This window comes from Eublepharis macularius, chromosome 6, assembly GCF_028583425.1.
Source record: "Eublepharis macularius isolate TG4126 chromosome 6, MPM_Emac_v1.0, whole genome shotgun sequence".
Taxonomy (NCBI): Eukaryota; Metazoa; Chordata; class Lepidosauria; order Squamata; family Eublepharidae; genus Eublepharis; species Eublepharis macularius.
Genome location: NC_072795.1, coordinates 100,274,201 through 100,294,336, shown reverse-complemented (window position 1 = coordinate 100,294,336; position 20,136 = coordinate 100,274,201). Strand labels below are relative to the sequence as shown.

Below are 20,136 nucleotides of genomic sequence, written 5' to 3'. Positions count from 1 at the left end.
TGAAGAGGCAGGCTTCCTTTGCCAGGGGTGGCATTTTGCATGCAAAATGCCCCCCAGCCCTCAGGGGCCCTTCTCCCACCCCTCCTCCCACCCCCCACCAAGGCTCAGCCTGCTCCCACTTGGGGGGGCCATTTCATGGCCTCCCCAAGTAGGTGCTCTAATCTCTACCACTGACAGCTGGGGGAGGCTTGTGTTGCCAGGGGTGGCATTTTGCATGCAAAATGCCCCCCAACCCTCTGGGGCCCTTCTCCCACCCCTCCTCCCACCCCCCACCAAGGCTCAGCCTGCTCCCACTTGGGGGGGCATTTCATGGCCTCCCCAAGTAGGTGCTCTGCTCTCATCTCTACCACTGACAGCTGGGGGAGGCTTGTGTTGCCAGGGGTGGCATTTTGCATGCAAAATGCCCCCCAGCCCTCTGGGGCCCTTCTCCCACCCTTCCTCCCACCCCCCACCAAGGCTCAGACTGCTCCCACTTGGGGGGGCCATTTCATGGCCTCCCCAAGTAGGTCCTCTCAGCCCCTAAAGTCCACCCCTTACAGCCCCACACAAACCCAATTCCCCCCCAGCTGCCACACACAGACCCAAATCCCCACATTAGCCCCTCACAGACCCAAATCCACCCCCATCTGCCCCACACCCATAACCCCAGGAACAGGCTGGCAAAGGCCAGCCCTCTCCCTTTGTTCCCTATGCTGGGAACTTCTAAACTCTCTTTCCCTAGGCAATTCTGCACAGCCCAGGGGTGCCACAATGGTGGGCACACTTCTGAGTGCCAGCTGGTCCCTGTGAAAGAGCACCTGAACCACAGACACCCTCCCTCAAATTCCCCCACCACCTACAGAGATGGCTGGCCAGCCAGCCCCATTGTTCCCTATGATGGGAACCAACTGCACAACAAAGAATAAAACAAGAACAACACAAAATAAAGTTTTAAAAAAATTATATTCTCCCTTCCAAAGTACAAGTAGGCAAAGCATTATGACACATTACACCAGCAGTCCCCCACACAGAAAAATTAAAACAAAACTCACTTAACATCAGAGAATCACAAAACACGATTCCTGTCAAAAACACTTTATTTCTTGAACAGCTTTAGGTTACACAGCAGGGGGGAACACCAAAGGGCATGGCAGCACTATCTTACACAAAAATAACACAACTCACTTAACATCAGAGAATCACAAAGCACAATTCCTGTCAAAAACACTTTATTTCTTGAACAGCTTTAGGTTACACAGCAGGGGGGAACACCAAAGGGCATGGCAGCACTATCTTACACAAAAATAACACAACTCACTTAACATCAGAGAATCACAAAAACACAATTCCTGGCAAAAACACTTTATTTCTTGAACAGCTTTAGGTTACACAGTAGGAGGGCACAACAGGGCATGATAGCAATGTACTACAAAAAATAATACAACCCACTTCACCGTTTTTGACAGCAATTGTGTGTGTGTGATTCTCTGATGTGAAGTGAGTTGTGTTACTTTTGTGTAGTACACTGCTTTCCTGCTCTGTGGTGCCTTCCTAAAGCAGTTACAGAAATAAAGTGCTTTTGACAGCAATTTTTTGGGGTGATTCTTTAATGTGAAGCGAGTTGTGTTATTTTTGTGTAAGATAGTGCTGCCATGCCCTTTGGTGTTCCCCCCTGCTGTGTAACCTAAAGCTGTTCAAGAAATAAAGTGTTTTTGACAGGAATCATGCTTTGTGATTCTCTGATGTTAAGTGAGTTTTGTTTTAATTTTTCTGTGTGGGGGACTGCTGGTGTAATGTGTCATAATGCTTTGCCTACTTGTACTTTGGAAGGGAGAATATAATTTTTTTAAAACTTTATTTTGTGTTGTTCTTGTTTTATTCTTTGTTGTGCAGTTGGTTCCCATCATAGGGAACAATGGGGCTGGCTGGCCAGCCATCTCTGTAGGTGGTGGGGGAATTTGAGGGAGGGTGTCTGTGGTTCAGGTGCTCTTTCACAGGGACCAGCTGGCACTCAGAAGTGTGCCCACCATTGTGGCACCCCTGGGCTGTGCAGAATTGCCCAGGGAAAGAGAGTTTAGAAGTTCCCAGCATAGGGAACAAAGGGAGAGGGCTGGCCTTTGCCAGCCTGTTCCTGGAGTTATGGGTGTAGGGCAGGTGGGGGTGGATTTGGGTCTGTGAGGGGCTAATGTGGGGATTTGGGTCTGTGTGTGGCAGCTGGGGGGGGAATTGGGTTTGTGTGGGGCTGTAAGGGGTGGACTTTAGGGGCTGAGAGGACCTACTTGGGGAGGCCATGAAATGGCCCCCCCAAGTGGGAGCAGTCTGAGCCTTGGTGGGGGGTGGGAGGAAGGGTGGGAGAAGGGCCCCAGAGGGCTGGGGGGCATTTTGCATGCAAAATGCCACCCCTGGCAACACAAGCCTCCCCCAGCTGTCAGTGGTAGAGATGAGAGCAGAGCATCTACTTGGGGAGGCCATGAAATGCCCCCCCAAGTGGGAGCAGGCTGAGCCTTGGTGGGGGGTGGGAGGGGGGGTGGGAGAAGGGCCCCAGAGGGTTGGGGGGCATTTTGCATGCAAAATGCCACCCCTGGCAACACAAGCCTCCCCCAGCTGTCAGTGGTAGAGATTAGAGCACCTACTTGGGGAGGCCATGAAATGGCCCCCCCCAAGTGGGAGCAGGCTGAGCCTTGGTGGGGGGTGGGAGGAGGGGTGGGAGAAGGGCCCCTGAGGGTGAGGGGGCATTTTGCATGCAAAATGCCACCCCTGGCAAAGGAAGCCTGCCTCTTCATTTTTTCCCCATAGGAAATAATGAAGAAAGATGAGCAGCAGCATGCTAACAATATGCTGCTCCTTCGCTTTCTTATGGGAGGATGGGGGGACCTGCTTTGGGGGGCCATAACATGGCCCCCCAAAGTCCAATCTGTCTGAAACTTGGGTGGTTGTTAGAGAAGGGTTAGAGGAAGGTCCCCACCAATTTTGGGCTTATTCGGTGGGAAAATGCCTCCTCCAGGCGTCCTGAAAGACGGAGGCATTTTCCCAAAAAAAAACCCCGAAAGAATGCCGAAAGAATGCCGAAAGAATCCCGAATCCCGAATCCCGAAAGAGATTCTTGTTTCGGCTTTCGGCTTTAACGGTAGAGAATCTTGTTTCGGGTAATCCCGAAACAAGAAAGCCGAAAGTTTTTTCCTTGCACACCCCTAGTTCGTGCCCATCTCTAATTAGCAATGTTATTATTAATTTGAATTATGTTCCTGAAAGGAGGAATAGTCTCTTTTAGTGACTCTCACTTGTCTCTCTCCTTGAAACTCTTGCTGAAGTACTGTAGTCTTTTAACTTAATTATTAAATGTGCAGGGAGGTTGAAATGCTCTCCCCAGTGATTTCTGAGGACAATCCAGCAAGAGTTAGTTGGGATCATGTTTAAAGACATCATAATCATAATACATTTACTTGGGCATCACTCCCATTGAACTAAATGAAACAGTTTCTAACTAACTGCCCTGAGCTGGATGGTTCAGACTAGTCCAAACATGTCGGTCTTGGAAGCTAAGCAAGGTCAGTTAGGAGGATTTGGATGGGAGACCACCAAGGACATCTGGGGTTGCAATGAAAAGGCATGCATTGGCAAACCACCTCTGTTCATCTCTTGCCTTGCAAACCCTATGGGGTCAACATAAGTTAGCTGCAACTTAATAGCAATTTACATACATGCATAAAACCACAACATAACACCTTAACATTGGGCTGAAAGTCCTTTTCAGGAGAACCCCAGAGTGACTAACTTTTTTTGGCTATTACGTTTGTGGTAATGCTTATCATCTAAATATTTATGAAAGTTACTTTAGCCTTGATACTTATTTGTAAATAAGCTTGAATATTCTTTTTCACCTCACAGTTGCACTCCTTTCTCAAAAAAATGGGCTTATTTTATTAAGGTCTAAAGGAAGTCTGAGATGCACACTATATTGCAAACAGTTCTGTGGCCAGTGTGGTTTTATATCACTAATCATGGGTAGTGAAGAGTAAGATATTGCATATGATGCTGTGACTCAGATAACGGAAAGATTTGGAGGAAGAGTGTTGCTTTGGGCTGGGCTTTTGCCAGCCATGATGCTTGTTGTGTGCGTGGTGACCAAAGGAAAGTGAGTGTGTTTTAAAATTCAGATTTGATATTTGCATAGTGTCTCAGTTTGTAACTCAATCTATCTCTTTTCACTTCTGTATCTGAACATATGAAATTTATCCACAGCACCAAGTTGCCTCATCATCTTAGCTGAAGAGTGGTGGAGATCCATGGGTTGTGAATTGACCAGTGGTACCCACCAAATGATAATACATGATGTCTCAGGTTGGAACTACATGTTAGCTTAGCAGATGTATGTTCCCAAGCCTGTGTTTGCTAAGAACATGAATGAAAGGGGGAAGGGGCATTTGGAGAGATAAATGGCTTGAGGGATGGATTCTTAGTTAGGCTGGTGTCTGCTGATTCTCTTTAGCAAATACCTTCTCCATGCTACTTACTCACCTGCAGCCAGGCTTAAATCTAGTTGTGAAACCTGGCTTAAGAACAATTAAAAATATCCTGGGGAAGCATTTGCAAGAGGGCAAGAGGGCATTAGTAGGCAAGGGGGGGGTATTAGTAGGCAGGAAGGAAGCACTACTCCTACCACAAATTCTTCTCTCCTTGTACACATCTACTGTATATATAATGAACAGCTTTTGATGACATCACATTCACTACAAGGAGCAGTTTGCTTGAAAATATTGTGAAAGCTACAAGTTTAAAATTGGAAAAAATATTTTGACTAAATATACAAGTTAGCCACTGACCTGGTAAGTCCATGGTTTAGTGTGGAAAGAAATTTTTAAAGAATAGTGCCACACCAGTCATTGTGATGTAATTACCATTTACCACCTATACACAGTTATAAAGGTGGTTCTAGATGATGGTGGTAACAATCTGAAGTTCTTTCCCTATTGCACAACCAATTTTTCCAAGAGCTGATTTTTGCATTTTTTCTATTATTTTGGAACAGAAGGGCCGTTTCTGTGGTATAGGCATTTTTTTGCCCCACTTCCTGTTTATTGTAGTTTCCTGGCCTGTTATCTCCAAGCAATGCAAAAACACCTATGTGTGATTTTTAAAAAAACATCAACACTACAATGCAATTAAGAATTAGCACAATTCCTTACCATGTGAGTTCCAAGGTGAAAATTTGAGAGAGGGAGCTTGATGGTTTTAACTAGGGTTAGCTAGAATTTGAATTCAGCCTTATTGAGTGGAGGAGTTGCACAAATTGCTCCCTGGAAATTGGATGTAGGGGTTAGTGGATTTACTACTTAATAGTCATATGGGGTTGGTATGTAGATTAGTAATATGATGCCATGAAGTAACAGGGCAAATCAGCTAATTTTTTTTAAATAAGAGGTCATGAAGAGATATCTCTGCAGATGTCACTGAACACTGCCAAGTAGTAGTTGCGGTTAGCATAGAATACCCTCTGTGTAGATAAGAAATTTTGGAATGTGAGTTATTTCAGTGACGGAACATGTACCAATATGAGGTTGCCCCACTGTAATTCCATGCTCAGCTAAAGACATAAAAAAAAACATTGAGCAGCACAACAATGCCATACAGGAGCACTCTCAGTGAGATAAATCCCTGTATGGAGACAGTCCAGAAAAAAAAAACCTCACTAAAGTTTTCTAAAGTTATGTAACTATTTTTTCAGTTAGTTTTCTAGTAGAATTCACAGTAATGACTGTTTTAGTTTTTCTGCTTGTCAGACCCAGAGAAAGTTTGCAAAAGGTATTTGAGTCACAAGGGGGTTGAAAGGCAATTTATCTGTTTACGCTGTGTAGCTTTCTGACTTGGGAAGAAAAATAGAGCAAAATGACATCACTGGATGGTGGCAACCAAAACTGCCTTTGAGTTGTTGTTTTCCTGAGTGAAGTTCAGGTTTCTGCAAACAGTAAAAGGAAGTGTCTGTCGTGTTATGAATAAGATCCAAACTATGGATATTCTTCCCAAGAGGAAAAAGCAGAAAGGGATGCAGCTTTCAGCACCCTCAAGCAGCTACAAAATACAGTTCAATGAAGTGGTGATTTTTATTTTGGAGAAGAAAATGGGAGTGACCAGAAGAATGTTCTTGATGGACTTAGCAAGAAGAAAAGGCTTCAGGGTAGAAAACGAGCTAAGGTATGGAGGGAAAAATCATTCATTGTTATTTTTTGTCTGCATAGATAAGAGTCTCAAAATTTTCTTACAGAATGCTAATGCACATTGATAAATATTCTCTGTTATTGCTGTGTGCAAGTTGTTTTCTGCATTCAAGAATTTTGAAAACGGTTAGGAAGATAACACCATTTCAGGTAGGTAGCCGTGTTGGTCTGCCGTAGAACATCAGGATTTGGATCCAGTGGCACTTTAGAAACCAACAAGTTTTTCAGGGAATAAGCTTTTGAGAGTCAAGGTATCTAATGAAGAGAGCTTTTACTCTCAAAAGCTTATACCCTGAAAATCTTGTTGGTCTCTAAGGTGCCACTGCACTCAAATCTTGAAGATAACACAAGCATGAGATTTAATTTGATCAATGCTGTAGGCCTAGTATGCTGTTTGTGTGAAATTTCAGTTAGTGTTCTGGTTATATATTGTTTAGTTCTTTTCAAATATATGAATATTCAGTGCACAGAAGGTATAAGAGTGTGGGGTTGTGTCTCATTTGTGTGTTCTCTTCTCTTGCCATGTGCACTGTTCTGGCTCCTGACCAGACTGAGGCACACATACTGAAGGACCGTGTCCCCTCATGGTATTACCCCAAATAGAAATGGTTTGTAGGGGGACTCTTTGACCTATTGCAGAAGACCATGTAGCCATGTGCTGTTCACCAATGTGCCAAATAGTTCTTCCCCTGGACTATTTCTGTTTGGGATAGAAATGTTTGTGTATGTGTGTGTGTGGTGACACATTGAAATTCCTTCTGTGCATGTGACATGGCCCAGTCCGGAGCAGGAATAGTATACATGGAAGAGAGGTGTAAATCGTATGTGACTGTGATGATGTTCACAGCTTGAGTCTGGCTTCCCACCCTGTGTACTCATGGAAATTGACCCTCAGTTAAAGGAAGATGCATTATGTATGTAGCCTTTCACTAATAATATTCTTGTCTTCTAAAAGAAACTGCTGCACCCAATGTTATCATGACCAACCAACCAACCAACGGCGTAGCATGGGGAGGGGACGCGAGAGGGGCAGTCGCCCTGGGCACATAATTTGGGGGGGGGCACTGTGGGGCACTGCACCGAGGACAGCTTGTGCCCCATGGGAGGCGCCCTGGCGCCCTGGCTGCCTGCTGCTCTGATGTTGTGGCTGGCTCACTGGGTGCTGAGCTGGCTGTCCTGCAGCTGAGGAACATGCTAAGCAGGTGGTGGTGGTGCGGGTGGTTGCTGTGGAGGGCTGCTTGACGGGGGCAGGGAGGCAAGCAGCCCTAATTGCAGAAGCGCTACCACACCCTGCACGATGACGTCACTTCCAGTGATGTCATTGCGCAGTCCCAGGAGCATGTGTGCATGCTTTGCACACATGCATGTGGAGCCTGGGAATTGCCCTGGGCACTCCAAACCCACACTATGCCACTGAAACAAACAAACAAACAAACAAACAAACAAACAAACAAACAAACAAACAAACAAACAAACAAACAAACAAACCTGTGATTTCAGTGCCATAAGTCAACTGTTGTAATCCCATCAGGTTGTGTTATGAGCCATCAAGTCGCTTCCAACTTATGGCAACCCTATGAATGAAAGACCTCCAAAACATCCTATCATTAACAGTCTTGCTCAGACCTTGCAAACTGGAGGCCCTGGTTTACTTCTCTTTTCCTACTGCCTTCCACTTTTCCTAGCATTATTGACTTTTCCACAGAATTTTATCTTCTCATGATGTAACCAAAGTACAATAGCCTCAGTTTTGTCATTTTAGCTTCTAGGGAGAAACTAAATCTAGAATACATTCATCTTTTTGGCCATTCATGATATATGTAAAACTCCCTTCCAGCACCATATTTCAAATGAATCAATTTTCTTCCTTTCAGCTTTCTTCACTGTCCAGCTCTCACATCCATACATAGTAATGGAGAATACCATAGTGTGGATTGTCTTGATCTTGGTCCTCAGCAACTCTTCCTTATCCTTTTCTAGTTCCTTCATGGCTGCCCTTCCAAGTCTCCTTTGGATTTCTTGGTTGCAATCTCCCTTTAGGTTGATGACTGAGCCAAGGAATAGAAACTCTTTTAACAATTTCAATTTCTTGCTGTCATCCTTAAAATTGTATAATTCTTCATTGTCATTAATTTTGTCTTCTTGATGTTCAGCTGCAATCTTGCTTTGGCACTTTCTCCTTTAATCATAATTACTAGCTGTTCAAGTCTTCACTATTTTCTGCCAGTGATGTGGTGTCCTATGCATATCTCAAATTGTTAACCTTCCTTTCACCAATTTTCATTCCAGTTTCTTCTAAATCTAATCCATCTTTCCTTATGATAGGTTCTGCTTATAGGTTGAATAACTAGGGAGACAATATGTCTGACACCTTTCCAATTGGAAGCCCTTCCGTTTCTTCATATTCTGTCCTAACAGTAGCCTCTTGCCCAAAGTACAGGTTGCACATCAAAATAATCAGATGTTGTGGCACACTAATTTCTTTTAACTCCCATCCATAGCTTTCCATGATCCAGTCAAAAGCTTTGCTATAATCTATAAAAAACAGGGTGTTTTTTTCTGAAATTCCGTTATACTTCATTAGCTATTGTGTGGATATAGCAACCTCAGAAAGCACAAAGATACATGCACGGAGCTGCCCATAATGTACCTATGTGCTGTCAAACTGCAACCAGCCTATGGCAACTCCAGCAAGTGGCTTTCAAGGCAAGTGAGAAACAGAAGTCATTTGCCATCCCTCTGCAGAACAACTGTAATCATCTCTGGTGGTCTCCTATCTAAGTTCTGAGAAGGGCTAATCCTGCTTAACTTCCAAGAACTGATGAGACCAGGCTGTACCAGGCTGCCTTCCCTACAAATGACCTTTAGAATGAAGGGAAAGACTCTGTAGAAGAGCATGGAGCATCAACGTTCACACTAGTGCTTCTGTACCTCTACAGAATTGCTGGAAAGGGGATGTGGTGTATATAAGGGGACTTCTTATGGATACAGAAACTCCTAATACTACTCTAAACAGATTATTTTGAAATGTAGAATAAGGGCAGTTAGGGAAAATAAATCTTGTTCTCCATAGTATACTGGTTCTACAAATTTGGAGAATTGCTTTTGGGTCACTGCTGCTGTCAGAGTGACAGGGAGGAGTTTTTACATCATGCATTTTTCTGCTACATGAACATTAATGTTCACAGAGCCTATTGAACAAGTTAAAGGAAATTAAATGGTGGAACTGACATAGAATTTTGACATCACAGTGCTACAATGCATTAGGACAAAACCCTTCTTTGTTAATTAGCGCTCTTGAAGACCTTTACTGTTATTTATGGAACTACCTATTAGATGTTAGTTGTTTCATTGTTTGTTATCACTGAGGAGAAAGTAAAGTGGCTTTTAGAAGAAAATTACTTCCCATTTTAAAAAAAAATATATTCTCTGAGTATGTTTGCCATTTGGACACAAAATTATGGAATAGATTATGTGCTGGGTTGTAGCAAACACTTAATGGTTTTAAAATGTGCTTCATTTCTATGATTTTAAATGACATTTATTGTTATGCAAAACTGAGAAACACAGGCACTGAGCAGGAAAATTCCCAGTTCAGATCTCAGTTTAGCAATAAACTTATTCATACCCATGTTCTTTTCAGTCTTTGGGCCCCATGTACCATTGAGGAAGTTCAGTCAAGGAAAGCCTGCCTGGTGACTGTGTTTGTATCAAAGTTCCCAGCTAGCCTAAAAAATGCTTTTATCTGATGTCCTTATTATCCACAATATGTTGTGTGTGTATTAAGTGCCATCAAATCATAGCTGGCCTTGCTGAGGTTTTCAAGACAAGAGACTAATGGAAGTGGTTTGCCTTTACTTGCCTCTGCATAGCAACCCTGGTCTTCCTTGGTGGTCTCCTATCCATGTACTGACCCTACTAAGCGTCCAAGATCTGATGAGATCAGGCTATCCTGGGCTATCGAGATCACAGCATAATATGTTGTACTAATGCAAAAATAAGAAGTGAGCAGGTCTGTTATCTGCAACATAAACCATCGATGTGAGTGTGTGTGTATGTGAGAAAGATTTCATGAATGTCTTCATTCCATTTATACCCCCTTTTTTTAAACATTCCATTTATATACCGCCCTTCAGGACAACTTCATGCCCACTCAGAGCCATTTACAAAGTATGTTATTATTATCCCCACAACAATCACCCTGTGAAGTGGGTGAGGCTGAGAGAGCTCTAAGAAGCTATGACTGACCCAAGGTCACCTACCTGGCTTCAAGTGGAGGAGTGGGGAATCAAACCTGGTTCTCTGGATTAGAGTCCTGCTGCTCTTAACCACTACACCAAACCGGCTTTTTGCTCCATCAATTGGGAGTCTTGAAGTAGGCAAAACGACATTAAGGAAGCTGTACTTTTCTCAAAATGCATGGAGGTGTTGGTGCATATCTTTGGGGCACAGGTGGTGGCAGCAATTCTGTCTCAGTTTTGGTAGTCTCAGAAGAAGACTGTTCACAGCTCCAATGTACGGTTGCTGCTACTTCAGCATAATTAATTTTTTCCCAAATGGTTTTATTTGCTTCCTGATAACAATGAAGTGGTTGCGTACCAAACAAGGGCAAGAGATGTCATGGAGATCAAGCTAAGCTGATTCTGAATGAGAGCAGTTCCTTGACTCTGAATTAGGTTTTTTTACCCGCAGTGATGTTGTTATGCAGCCACACATCAAAGGCCATGCTACTTTTCACTGTTACTAGAAAGAGAAGACCAAAAACCAAATAATCTGAAACAGTAAAATCCTAACCAGGACATGGAACACCCATAAACACACACTGAAGACTTAAGAACTGAAAGGACCATTTCACGCTCCATTGCCCCCTTTAACATTAGAAACACTAACTATAGAACATAGAACTCAGTCCTGATTAATTATAAGGGTGTGCTGGTATAATGTCATTGAATGTTTACAGACCATCTGTGAGGGAAATAAGGGGTCAGTTATCTGGGTCTTTTTAGAACAATGACGAGCTGTAGAGGCACAATATGTAGAATGAGTAAGAAGATGTTCTAGGAACTGGGAATCCTGGGGCAGGTAGTCTAGAGACTGGACGGATGAAGCATGGGACACAACTGGCCACAACAATTCAGAAACTTAAGGAAAGTTTCAGTTAAATTCAAAAGGACCCAAATAACAGACTGGGAATATAACAAAGGAGAGGTTGCAAGGGGCATGTGAGTGAATAAGAGCTGAAGGGAAAGACAAACAGTTGGCAGAATGAAGATAGCGAGGAAGGAATGTGGGGCAGCAAAGAATACTCAATGAGCCAGTGTGAGTGAGGAAAAAAATAACTTTGCATTGGAAGAAAACAGTAGTCTGGACCAAATAAAAGATCAACTATGGGGTAAACTTCATTTGCAGCCTAGGAGCTAGAAGAATTATGTGAGTTTTGCCAGAAAGGTGGATAGGATTTCAGGTCTAATGCTTGAGTTGTCACATGAATCTTTAAGAGGTGCATAGAAATGAAGATTCTGCTAGATACAGCTTTCCCATCATCACTTCCCTGTGATGGGAAAAACCACTTAGAGTGTTGTGTATTGCTGGAGCTTGAGTCTGAGTGAAGGCCCCTGAGGCCTACTTGGCTATTGGGTGTTTTTGCACTGGTAACAGCCAATCATAACTGTTGCCTTATAATCCAATTGCTGTGATCTAAATAGTTACTTTGTATATAGTTCATGAAAATAAAGGATTCTAACTACTTGCTTTGTATTGGTTGTTGCTAAAAAGGGATGCGGTTTTCTTAAGTATAAATTGGCTCCTGTTGAGCCTGGTTTCAGTCTGTCTGCTTCCAGTCTTCAGTAAAGTTGTGGATATGAGCTATTAATCACAATACTTAATACTGGTGACTAGGATGGGATCAAAGGGGGGTAGGGAGCCCTACAATGCCATGAGCTGAATCACACCAGTTGCTGAGGAACTGTTGCCTTGGCTGACCCAGAGCTGATACACAGCTGCTCTGTCGCAACTCACCGACAGTGAGTTATGGCCCCCAAGGGCCCCTTTGAGCCTTTTGACTCAACCACCGAGGACTGGAGTCATACATCGTGAGGTCTGAGTTCTACCTTGAGGCGAACAAGGTCACTGATGCAGACCTTCAGAGAGTGATCTTTTTCAGCATCTGTGGGTGGTCCACTTTTGACATAGCCTGGGCACTTGGGGCATCAGCACAGCTCCAAGCAACGACATTCACCACAGCCATTGGAGATCGCCAGCTGGCACACCTTCTACAAGTGGGACCAAGCCCAGGGTGACTATTTTTGTTACAGCACTCCAGCAAGCGGCATGACACTGCAACTTCACTGACCTAGAGATTGCGCTCCAAGATCGACTAGTATGTTGTCTGCGGGATGAGAAGCTGCAACATTGCCTATTTGCAAGAAGAAGCTCATATTCAAGGATGCCCTTGAGGAGGCCCTCACAGCAGAAGCATTTGACCAGAACCAGAGAAGTGCACCAATCACTGAGTCCAACCCTACCAAAGTGGGCAGAACAGGTCCATCACGAGAGCATGAGAGGACGATGACGAGGTCCACAGAACTCAAGTGATGCAGTCCAAGCGTTCCGAACTGCAAACCGCTAACGGGTTGCCCTGCACCAGCTGTGGAGGAAGCCATGACCGAAAATCCTGCAGATTCCGCAATGCCAAATGCCGGGGTTGCAAAAAGAGGGGGCACATCACACGTGCATGCAGGGCAACCAGGAGCAGAGGCTCCCTGCTGCAGATTCCACGCCGACGGCAGCCAGAACAGAAAGGTTCTTTCTGGCCCAAAGAATGCCACTCCGTGACCAAGAGTTCCAGCCGTACCACAGTCTTGAATACCTGAATGCCCACCAGGGAAACGATCAGGGTAACGGTGCATATTGAAGGAATGCTGTGCGAGATGGAGGCTGACACTGGGTCGGTGCTCTCAATCATCTCGATGGATACCTTCCACTGAGTGTGTCCCTGCGAAGTAGACCAACAGCTCGAGCCATGCGACATACACTTGACTGACTTCTAGGGTCGTTGGATCCTGGTGGCGAGTGTCGGCAAGTTCAAGATCAGTTTCAAGGACTTTCATGGCTCCCTCTGCCTGGTCTTTGTCGAGGGGCACCGCTCAAGTTTGCTGGGACTCAATTGGTTTGAGGAGTTGGGAATCCATGTCACCAGCGTCCAACAAATCACCCAATCGGACATTGAGGCCACCTGCCCTGAGTTTCCATCCATGTTCAACGGCTGTTTGGGATGGTACACAGAACCACCGGTCTCTTTTGACCTGGAGTCTACAGTGCTGCCAATCCACTTGAAAGCTCAACGTATTCCTTTCACTCTCAAGCCACGCATCAATGAGGAGATGGAGCAACTGATCGCACAAGGGGATTCTTGAGTTTGTGTCACACACCAGTTGGGAGACTCCCATCATCACGCCCATCAAGGCCAATGGGACAATATGCATCTGTGCTTATCTGGTGCTGGTAGTGAGCCACCTCCTGGCATCACTAGCTGGGGGCAAGATCTTTACAAAGATTGACCTGGCACAAGCATACCAGCAGCTTCCAGTAGATGAAGCCACCGCAGAAGCGCAAACCATCGTGACTCATCGAGGCTTATTCAAAGTAAAGCGTCTCCAGTTTGGGGTCACTGTGGCACCCGGAATTTTTCAAGGACTTATGGAGGGACTGCTGAGGGGCATCCCTGGTGTCATCCTGTATTTTGATAACCTCCTGATCACAGGAACGTCCTCTACAGAACTCACCAACTGATTTCAACAAGTACTCCATCGTCTCTAGGATGCCAGACTCAAGGTTAAGAAGGAAAAGTGCCATTTCAGCCTGCCTCAAGTAGAGTTCCTGGGATTCCTGATTGATGCCAATGGCATCCACCCTACAGCCAGCAAGGTGCGGGCCATCCGCAGTGTACCACCACCTTGCTCCAAGAAAAAACTCCAATAGTTTATCAGGCTCCTGACTTTTACCGTTCTTTCCTGCTGCACAAGGCATCACTGGCTGAGTCATTGCATTGCCTGCTAAAGAAAAACGTACCCTGGGTCTGAGGTTGGAAGAATGACCAGGCATTCTCCGCAGTCAAGGAGCTCCTTTCATCAGACAGGGTGCTTACCCATTATGACGAACTCAAGCTGCTCATACTCGCCTGCGATGCCTTACCTTACAGAATCGGCACAGTCCTAAGCCATCAAATGCCTGATAGGCGGAAGGCCCCTATCGCTTACTTCACCAGGACCTTGTCACCGGCAGAATGAAACTATGCCCAGATTGACAAAGAGGCGTAAAAAAGTAAAAAAGTTCCATAATTATGTCTATGGACTGCACTTAGAGATTGCCACTGATCACAAGCCGCTACTAGGCCTCTTCGCCCCAGACCAACAGATCCCGCAGATCATGTGTCTGAGAATGCTGCGCTGGTTGGTTTTCCTGTCCGCTTACAATTACGGACTTTCCTATTGTCTGGGCAAAGCCCTAAGGCATGCTGATGCCTTCAGTCATCTGCCACTTCTGGGCCCTACCACCAACCCATCTCCATCTCATGGGATCATGCAGCTAGAAGACCTACCCCAACCACCTCTCCTTGCTTCAGAAATCACAGCCTACGCTGCTAAGGATCCCACACTGTCCTGGGTCCTCAACTGGGAGTGGAATGGGTGGCCTGCCAGCCGGCTGGACACTGAGTTCCAGCCCTTCAGTTCCTGCTAGCATGAGTTATCAGTCCACAAGGGATGTCTGCCCTGGGGGAACAGAGTCATCATCCCACGCTGTGTCAGCGTGTGCTGGAGGCACTTCACGTGGGGTACCGGGATCATCAGGATGAAGGCTGTGGCCCACAGCTACATGTGGTGGTGGCCAGAGATAGACCAAATGGTGGAAAGATGGGTCCAGACCTGTCAGCCCTGCCAGGAGTCTCACCCCAACATGCCACAGGCCCCTGTGCACCCATGGGAGAAAAGGCACACACCGTGGTCACGGCTCCACATTGACTTCGCCGGGCCTTTTCAAGGGCATCTATTCCTCATTGTGGTGGCCTCATGGCTGGAAGTTATTCCTGTGTTGGCCATGACGTCTGCAGCAGTCATCCACTCTTTAAGGTGCCTTTTTGCAACTCACGGACTGCTAGACGCCATCATCTTGGACAACAGTGCACAGTTCACCTCCCAGGAATTCCAGAGGTTCTTTGAGAACAATGCCATCCGACACATCACATCCGAGCCTTTCCACCTATCAACTAATAGACAGGTGGAAAGAATGGTGAGGTCCACCAGAGACTCCCTCCACAGATTAGACCAGGGGGATTTGAGCCAGCAATTGGCCGATTTCTTATTGTGGCAGCACATCACCCTGCACTCCACTACGGGACGGAGCCCAGCAAAACTCTTGATGGGGTGATGGCTTACCACACTGCTTGATCGGCTCCCCCCAGCAGCTCTGGACACCCAGCAGGAACAGAAGGTTTGGTTCCAGCAGGGTGACTTAGTTTACGCCAAGAACTACGGGGAAGGGCCGATCTGGGTTCCGGCATCAGTGCTCAGGGCGACTGGGCCCGTCTCCTATGAGGTGGCCGATGCCACCAGCAGAACACTCTGGAGACACATCAACCAGCTACGGCAGTGTTGGCCAGAGCGGGAGCAGGGACTGGACAGAGACTATTCACCCTGGACAGCTGACACAAGGGCTGATTCAGTGGCGGTGGCCAAGGAGAGTGGACGTATTCTAGTGGCACCAAGCTGTCTAGAAACGGTAGTGAGTTTGAGAGACTCCTCCTTTTCTCCTAGCAGGGCAGAGCCCATTGCAAATGCTGGGCCACCAGTCGGTGGACCATCCATTACAGAGGGGTTGTGTACATCTCAGAGGGCTCACTACCCCCCGTCATACCTTGGCGACTTCATTTGCAATGGGGTGTCCTGAACTTAGGGGGGAGGGGTGTTGTGTATTGCTGGAGCTTGAGTCTGAACAAAGGCTCCTGAGTCCTACATGGCTATTGGGTATTTTTGCACTGGTAATGGCCAATCATAACTGTTGCCTTCTAATCCAATCGCTGTGCTGTAAATAGTTACTTTGTATATAGTTCATGCAAACGAAGGATTCTAACTACTTGCTTTGTATTGGTTGTTGCTAAAAAGGGGTGTGGTTTTCTTAAGTATAAATTGGCTCCTGTTGAGCCTGGTTTCAGTCTGTCTGCTTCCAGTCTTCAATAAAGTTGTTGTTATGAGCTGTTAATCACAATACTTAATACAATGAAACTATCTTTCCTGGCAAACTTTCGAAAACTTTTGGATCCACTCAGATCTGGGAATTCTAAAGAACCAGTGAGGCACATGGGAGAAGAGAAGATAAAGTTCACAAACTGAAGTGACAAACATACTATGGAATAATAGTTGAAGCCAGACCTGAGTCACTCCAGACACACTTGCAAACCATAAGATAGACTTGTATTGCTAAGCTTCAGTAATGTTCTTTCTGGTTTTTGAAAGCACAAATGTCAGTGAGGTTTGTATGATATCACACCTTTTTTTCTTTTGGTAGGCCTGTTGAGCATAGATGGGTCTCATAGGAGTCAGAACTCTTAACATATTTAGTCAAATGAAACCAGATGAGAACAGAAGGCTGGGGGGAAGAGAAGAAATTCCTTTCAGACCCAAAACATCAAAATAACATGATAGAGTTCAATCAACTGCCCTTCTGTGCTTGAAAAATAATAATTAAAAAATCATTCTTTGAATATGAAGAGGAATGGATTGGTTTCCAAACAATTTCCATTATTATAATTCTGAATGTATAAAACTGTATAAACATTTGTTTATATAGTCACGTTGCCCTTTAACTGCTTAAAAAGCTTTCCCTTTCATTAAATTTTAATTTAATTTCATTAAATGTATGTAATTCTCATTGTAGCCAAATCTATGGATAATTAAGTCTGGAAATTGGAGACATGAGCAATCAGGACAAGCCTTTTCTACAAACTTGAGGAAAGCCACAGGTTTGCAGAAAAATCTGAAATCTCAAAAGAAAAAATACATTGGTGGGGTCAACACCCCCCCCCCCCAAAGAAGGGCCTGTAGCTTTAGGAACATGATGCCTTTAATGGCATTTGCAGGGCTGCCACAACAGTATTACCAGTTTCCAAGACTTGGTTTCTGTCAGGAAAAGGTAGGAGAGTCACTGGGAGAGGCTGCTGGGAAGGAAAAAGGGGAAGTTGAAGACGGGGTCAGATACAACATAGAGCAGAACCACAAGTGACAAAAGGCACAGATTGGACACTTGTCAGCTTCCCTCAAGTTTTGATGGGAAATGTAGGCAGCTTGGCGGAATGTTGGACAAGTGACAGTTGAAAAGTCCATTGGACAGCAGTCAGAAAGCCAAGCTGCGAGACCAGGATGCCTACATTTCCCATCAAAACTTGAGGGAAGCTGACAAGTGTCCAATCTGTGCCTTTTGTCACTTGTGGTTCTGCTCTATGTTGTATCTGTGTCAAGGAGAAAAGGAAGCAGGAAAAGGGGGCAGGCTATGGGTAATTTCAAGGAAAGAGGAAATAGTGGGGAAGGGGGAATAGCATCCATGGCAGGGCTACGTTAGTAGCTGGTACTGAAAACCTCACAGGTACTTAAGCAAATGAAACAATGTGGGATACAATCAAGAAAATATGCAGATCCTGCTTCTTATGACAGATAGTATAATCAAAGGCAAGTCTGCTAGGAGTTGCTGTAATACATAGGTCCATTCTTCACTAGGGTTGCTAGGTCCTCTTAACCTCCTGGTGCAGTGGGGGGGGGAGGGGGGATGACAGCCGGCACTCACCTTTTTTCTCTTGAGGCTTGATGACATGCGGTGTTATGACATCACTTTTGTTAGGGGCCCAAATTGGCCTGGTGCAAAGCACAGGAGCACTCTCGGGCCCTGCACAATACCTTTTTCTTTGTGTATATTTGTGTGTTTCTAAGGTTTGGAAATTTCATGATTTTCTATTATAAAATGCTCAACCAGTGACATATGCCTGAAATTCATGAGCAAAAAGACCTCCTGACAAATAATTAACAATATGGTTTTTTACTGTGTCTGAAAGATAAAATCAGGTAAGGAGTAGGACCCCTCCTGCCCCTGTGGAAGAGTAACTTACTAAAATGACATGGAGAAAATCAGAATGGAATTGGTATTGACATTGATAGCTTGACATTGACGACCCCCTCTGAAAGATTTATAGATTTGCAGGGGATGTGGGTGTGATGGCAATGGAAACATTAAAGAGAGAAGAGAAATTTCTTGCCAAGGTTTCATACTTCCAGTGAGGGGAATGGAATATGTTATTTTGTTTTCTGGCACTGGTTTTAAATTCACTGCAACGATAACCAGGAACATTTAACTGTCAATTTCTTTTTAAAAAATTGTCAACAATATCTGGACATTCTACATTTCTTACATGTTCTGCCAGGAATATGATGCAGCTGCAAAGGTATCAGAGGAAACTGGGGCACAGTTAGCTAAACTGCTGCAGTTGTGAGTGCAGAAATGGCAAAGTTCCCAGATCTTCAGCTCTGTACAAATACATTAAATATGCACATTTTATATAAAGGAATATAAACCACAGGAAGCAGAAGTTAAACATCTCTAACTGAATTTTTTTTAAGACAACAAGACAGAGCACAGCAGTTTAATTAAGGGGAAACCTGGCAATGAGCTGGTAACAAAAACTATGTGCATTGAATCTTATCATTCAGATATGGCAGCAGGAAACCCTTCCAAGGTTCCCTTCTGCAATATACTTAACTAGTAGAATTTATAAACTGACAATAAAGATGAATGAGTATTACAGTTTATATGAGGCCCCAAACTTGCTTTCTTTGTTATACAGTGCTGATGCTGAACGAATGTTCAGATTAGGTTTTGAAACTTCTGCAGTGCTGTTGATATACCTTAAATGTATATGAAAAGGAAAGAGAAAAGAGAGCAGAAAGAAGTAGAGGTACAATCAGAAAAGTATGCTTGAAGGGGGGAAAATGTGCAAGGTGCATAAAGAATTTGGAGAGAGATTGTATTATTCCTGTTTCCCATATTAAAAATTCATTGTGCTTTCAGTTCCTTAAAATTTTTGGACTTTGCCAACTGTGCTGGTCTTTTTTAAACTTTTATTTTTATTAATACATTTAAAAGGGGGAAAAGAAAAAAAAAGAAGAAAAGCCGAAATGGAGAAGAATAAGAAAAAAAAAGAAGAAAACAGACATTAAAGAAAAAGAACAGCGAAAAATGATACAAAAAGGCTTCTGGTTTAAATTGTCTATTACTCTGCAGAATTTTCCAACTGTGCCGGTCTTGGTTTCCCAACCCAACCTGAGCTATAGTGTTTCTGTGGGGCTTGCTGCCTTGGAATGTAGAGAAGTTAGCCGTGTTAGTCTGTGGTAGCAAAATGAAGAGAACTTGATTCTCGAAAGCTTATGCTAAAATAAAATTGGTTAGTCTTAAAGGTGCTACTGGACTCTTTTTGATTTTGCCTTGGAATGTGACTTTCTTGTCTCTCATCTCATGTAACAACCTCAAATGCCTCCTGAAATCCTGTTCACAGGCATCTCCTCTCTTCTCCTTCAGGAACTGCTTATCTGTGTGCGTTTTGGGCTGCCATGGGAGGGGGAAACTGAGAAAGTTGCCATCCATGAGTGTAAATCCTTGTATCTGTAAAATAGTAGAGTCCAATAGCACCTTTAAGACTGACCAACGTTATAGTAGCATAAGCTTTTGAGAACCACAACTCTCTTAGTCAGTTGCATCTGATGAAGAGAGCTATGGTTCTTGAAAGCTTATGCTACTATAAAGTCGGTTAGTCTTAAAGGTGCTACTGGACTCTTTTACTATTTTGTTACTACAGACTAACATGGCTAACTCCTCTGGATCTTGTATTTATAGAAATTATGTG

The 20,136-nt window shown here is 44.4% G+C and overlaps 1 protein-coding gene across 1 annotated transcript in view; it reads left to right on the top strand.

Annotated features, from left to right (window-relative positions):
- The first annotated feature begins 5,968 nt into the window (after positions 1–5,968).
- The window catches only part of DNTT (DNA nucleotidylexotransferase), a 205,346-nt gene continuing 191,178 nt past the window's right edge, over positions 5,969–20,136 (top strand). Inside the window, exon 1 of the mRNA XM_054983605.1 lies at positions 5,969–6,171. Coding sequence (XP_054839580.1) covers positions 5,969–6,171 — 203 coding nt within the window. The remainder of the gene's footprint in view (positions 6,172–20,136) is intronic.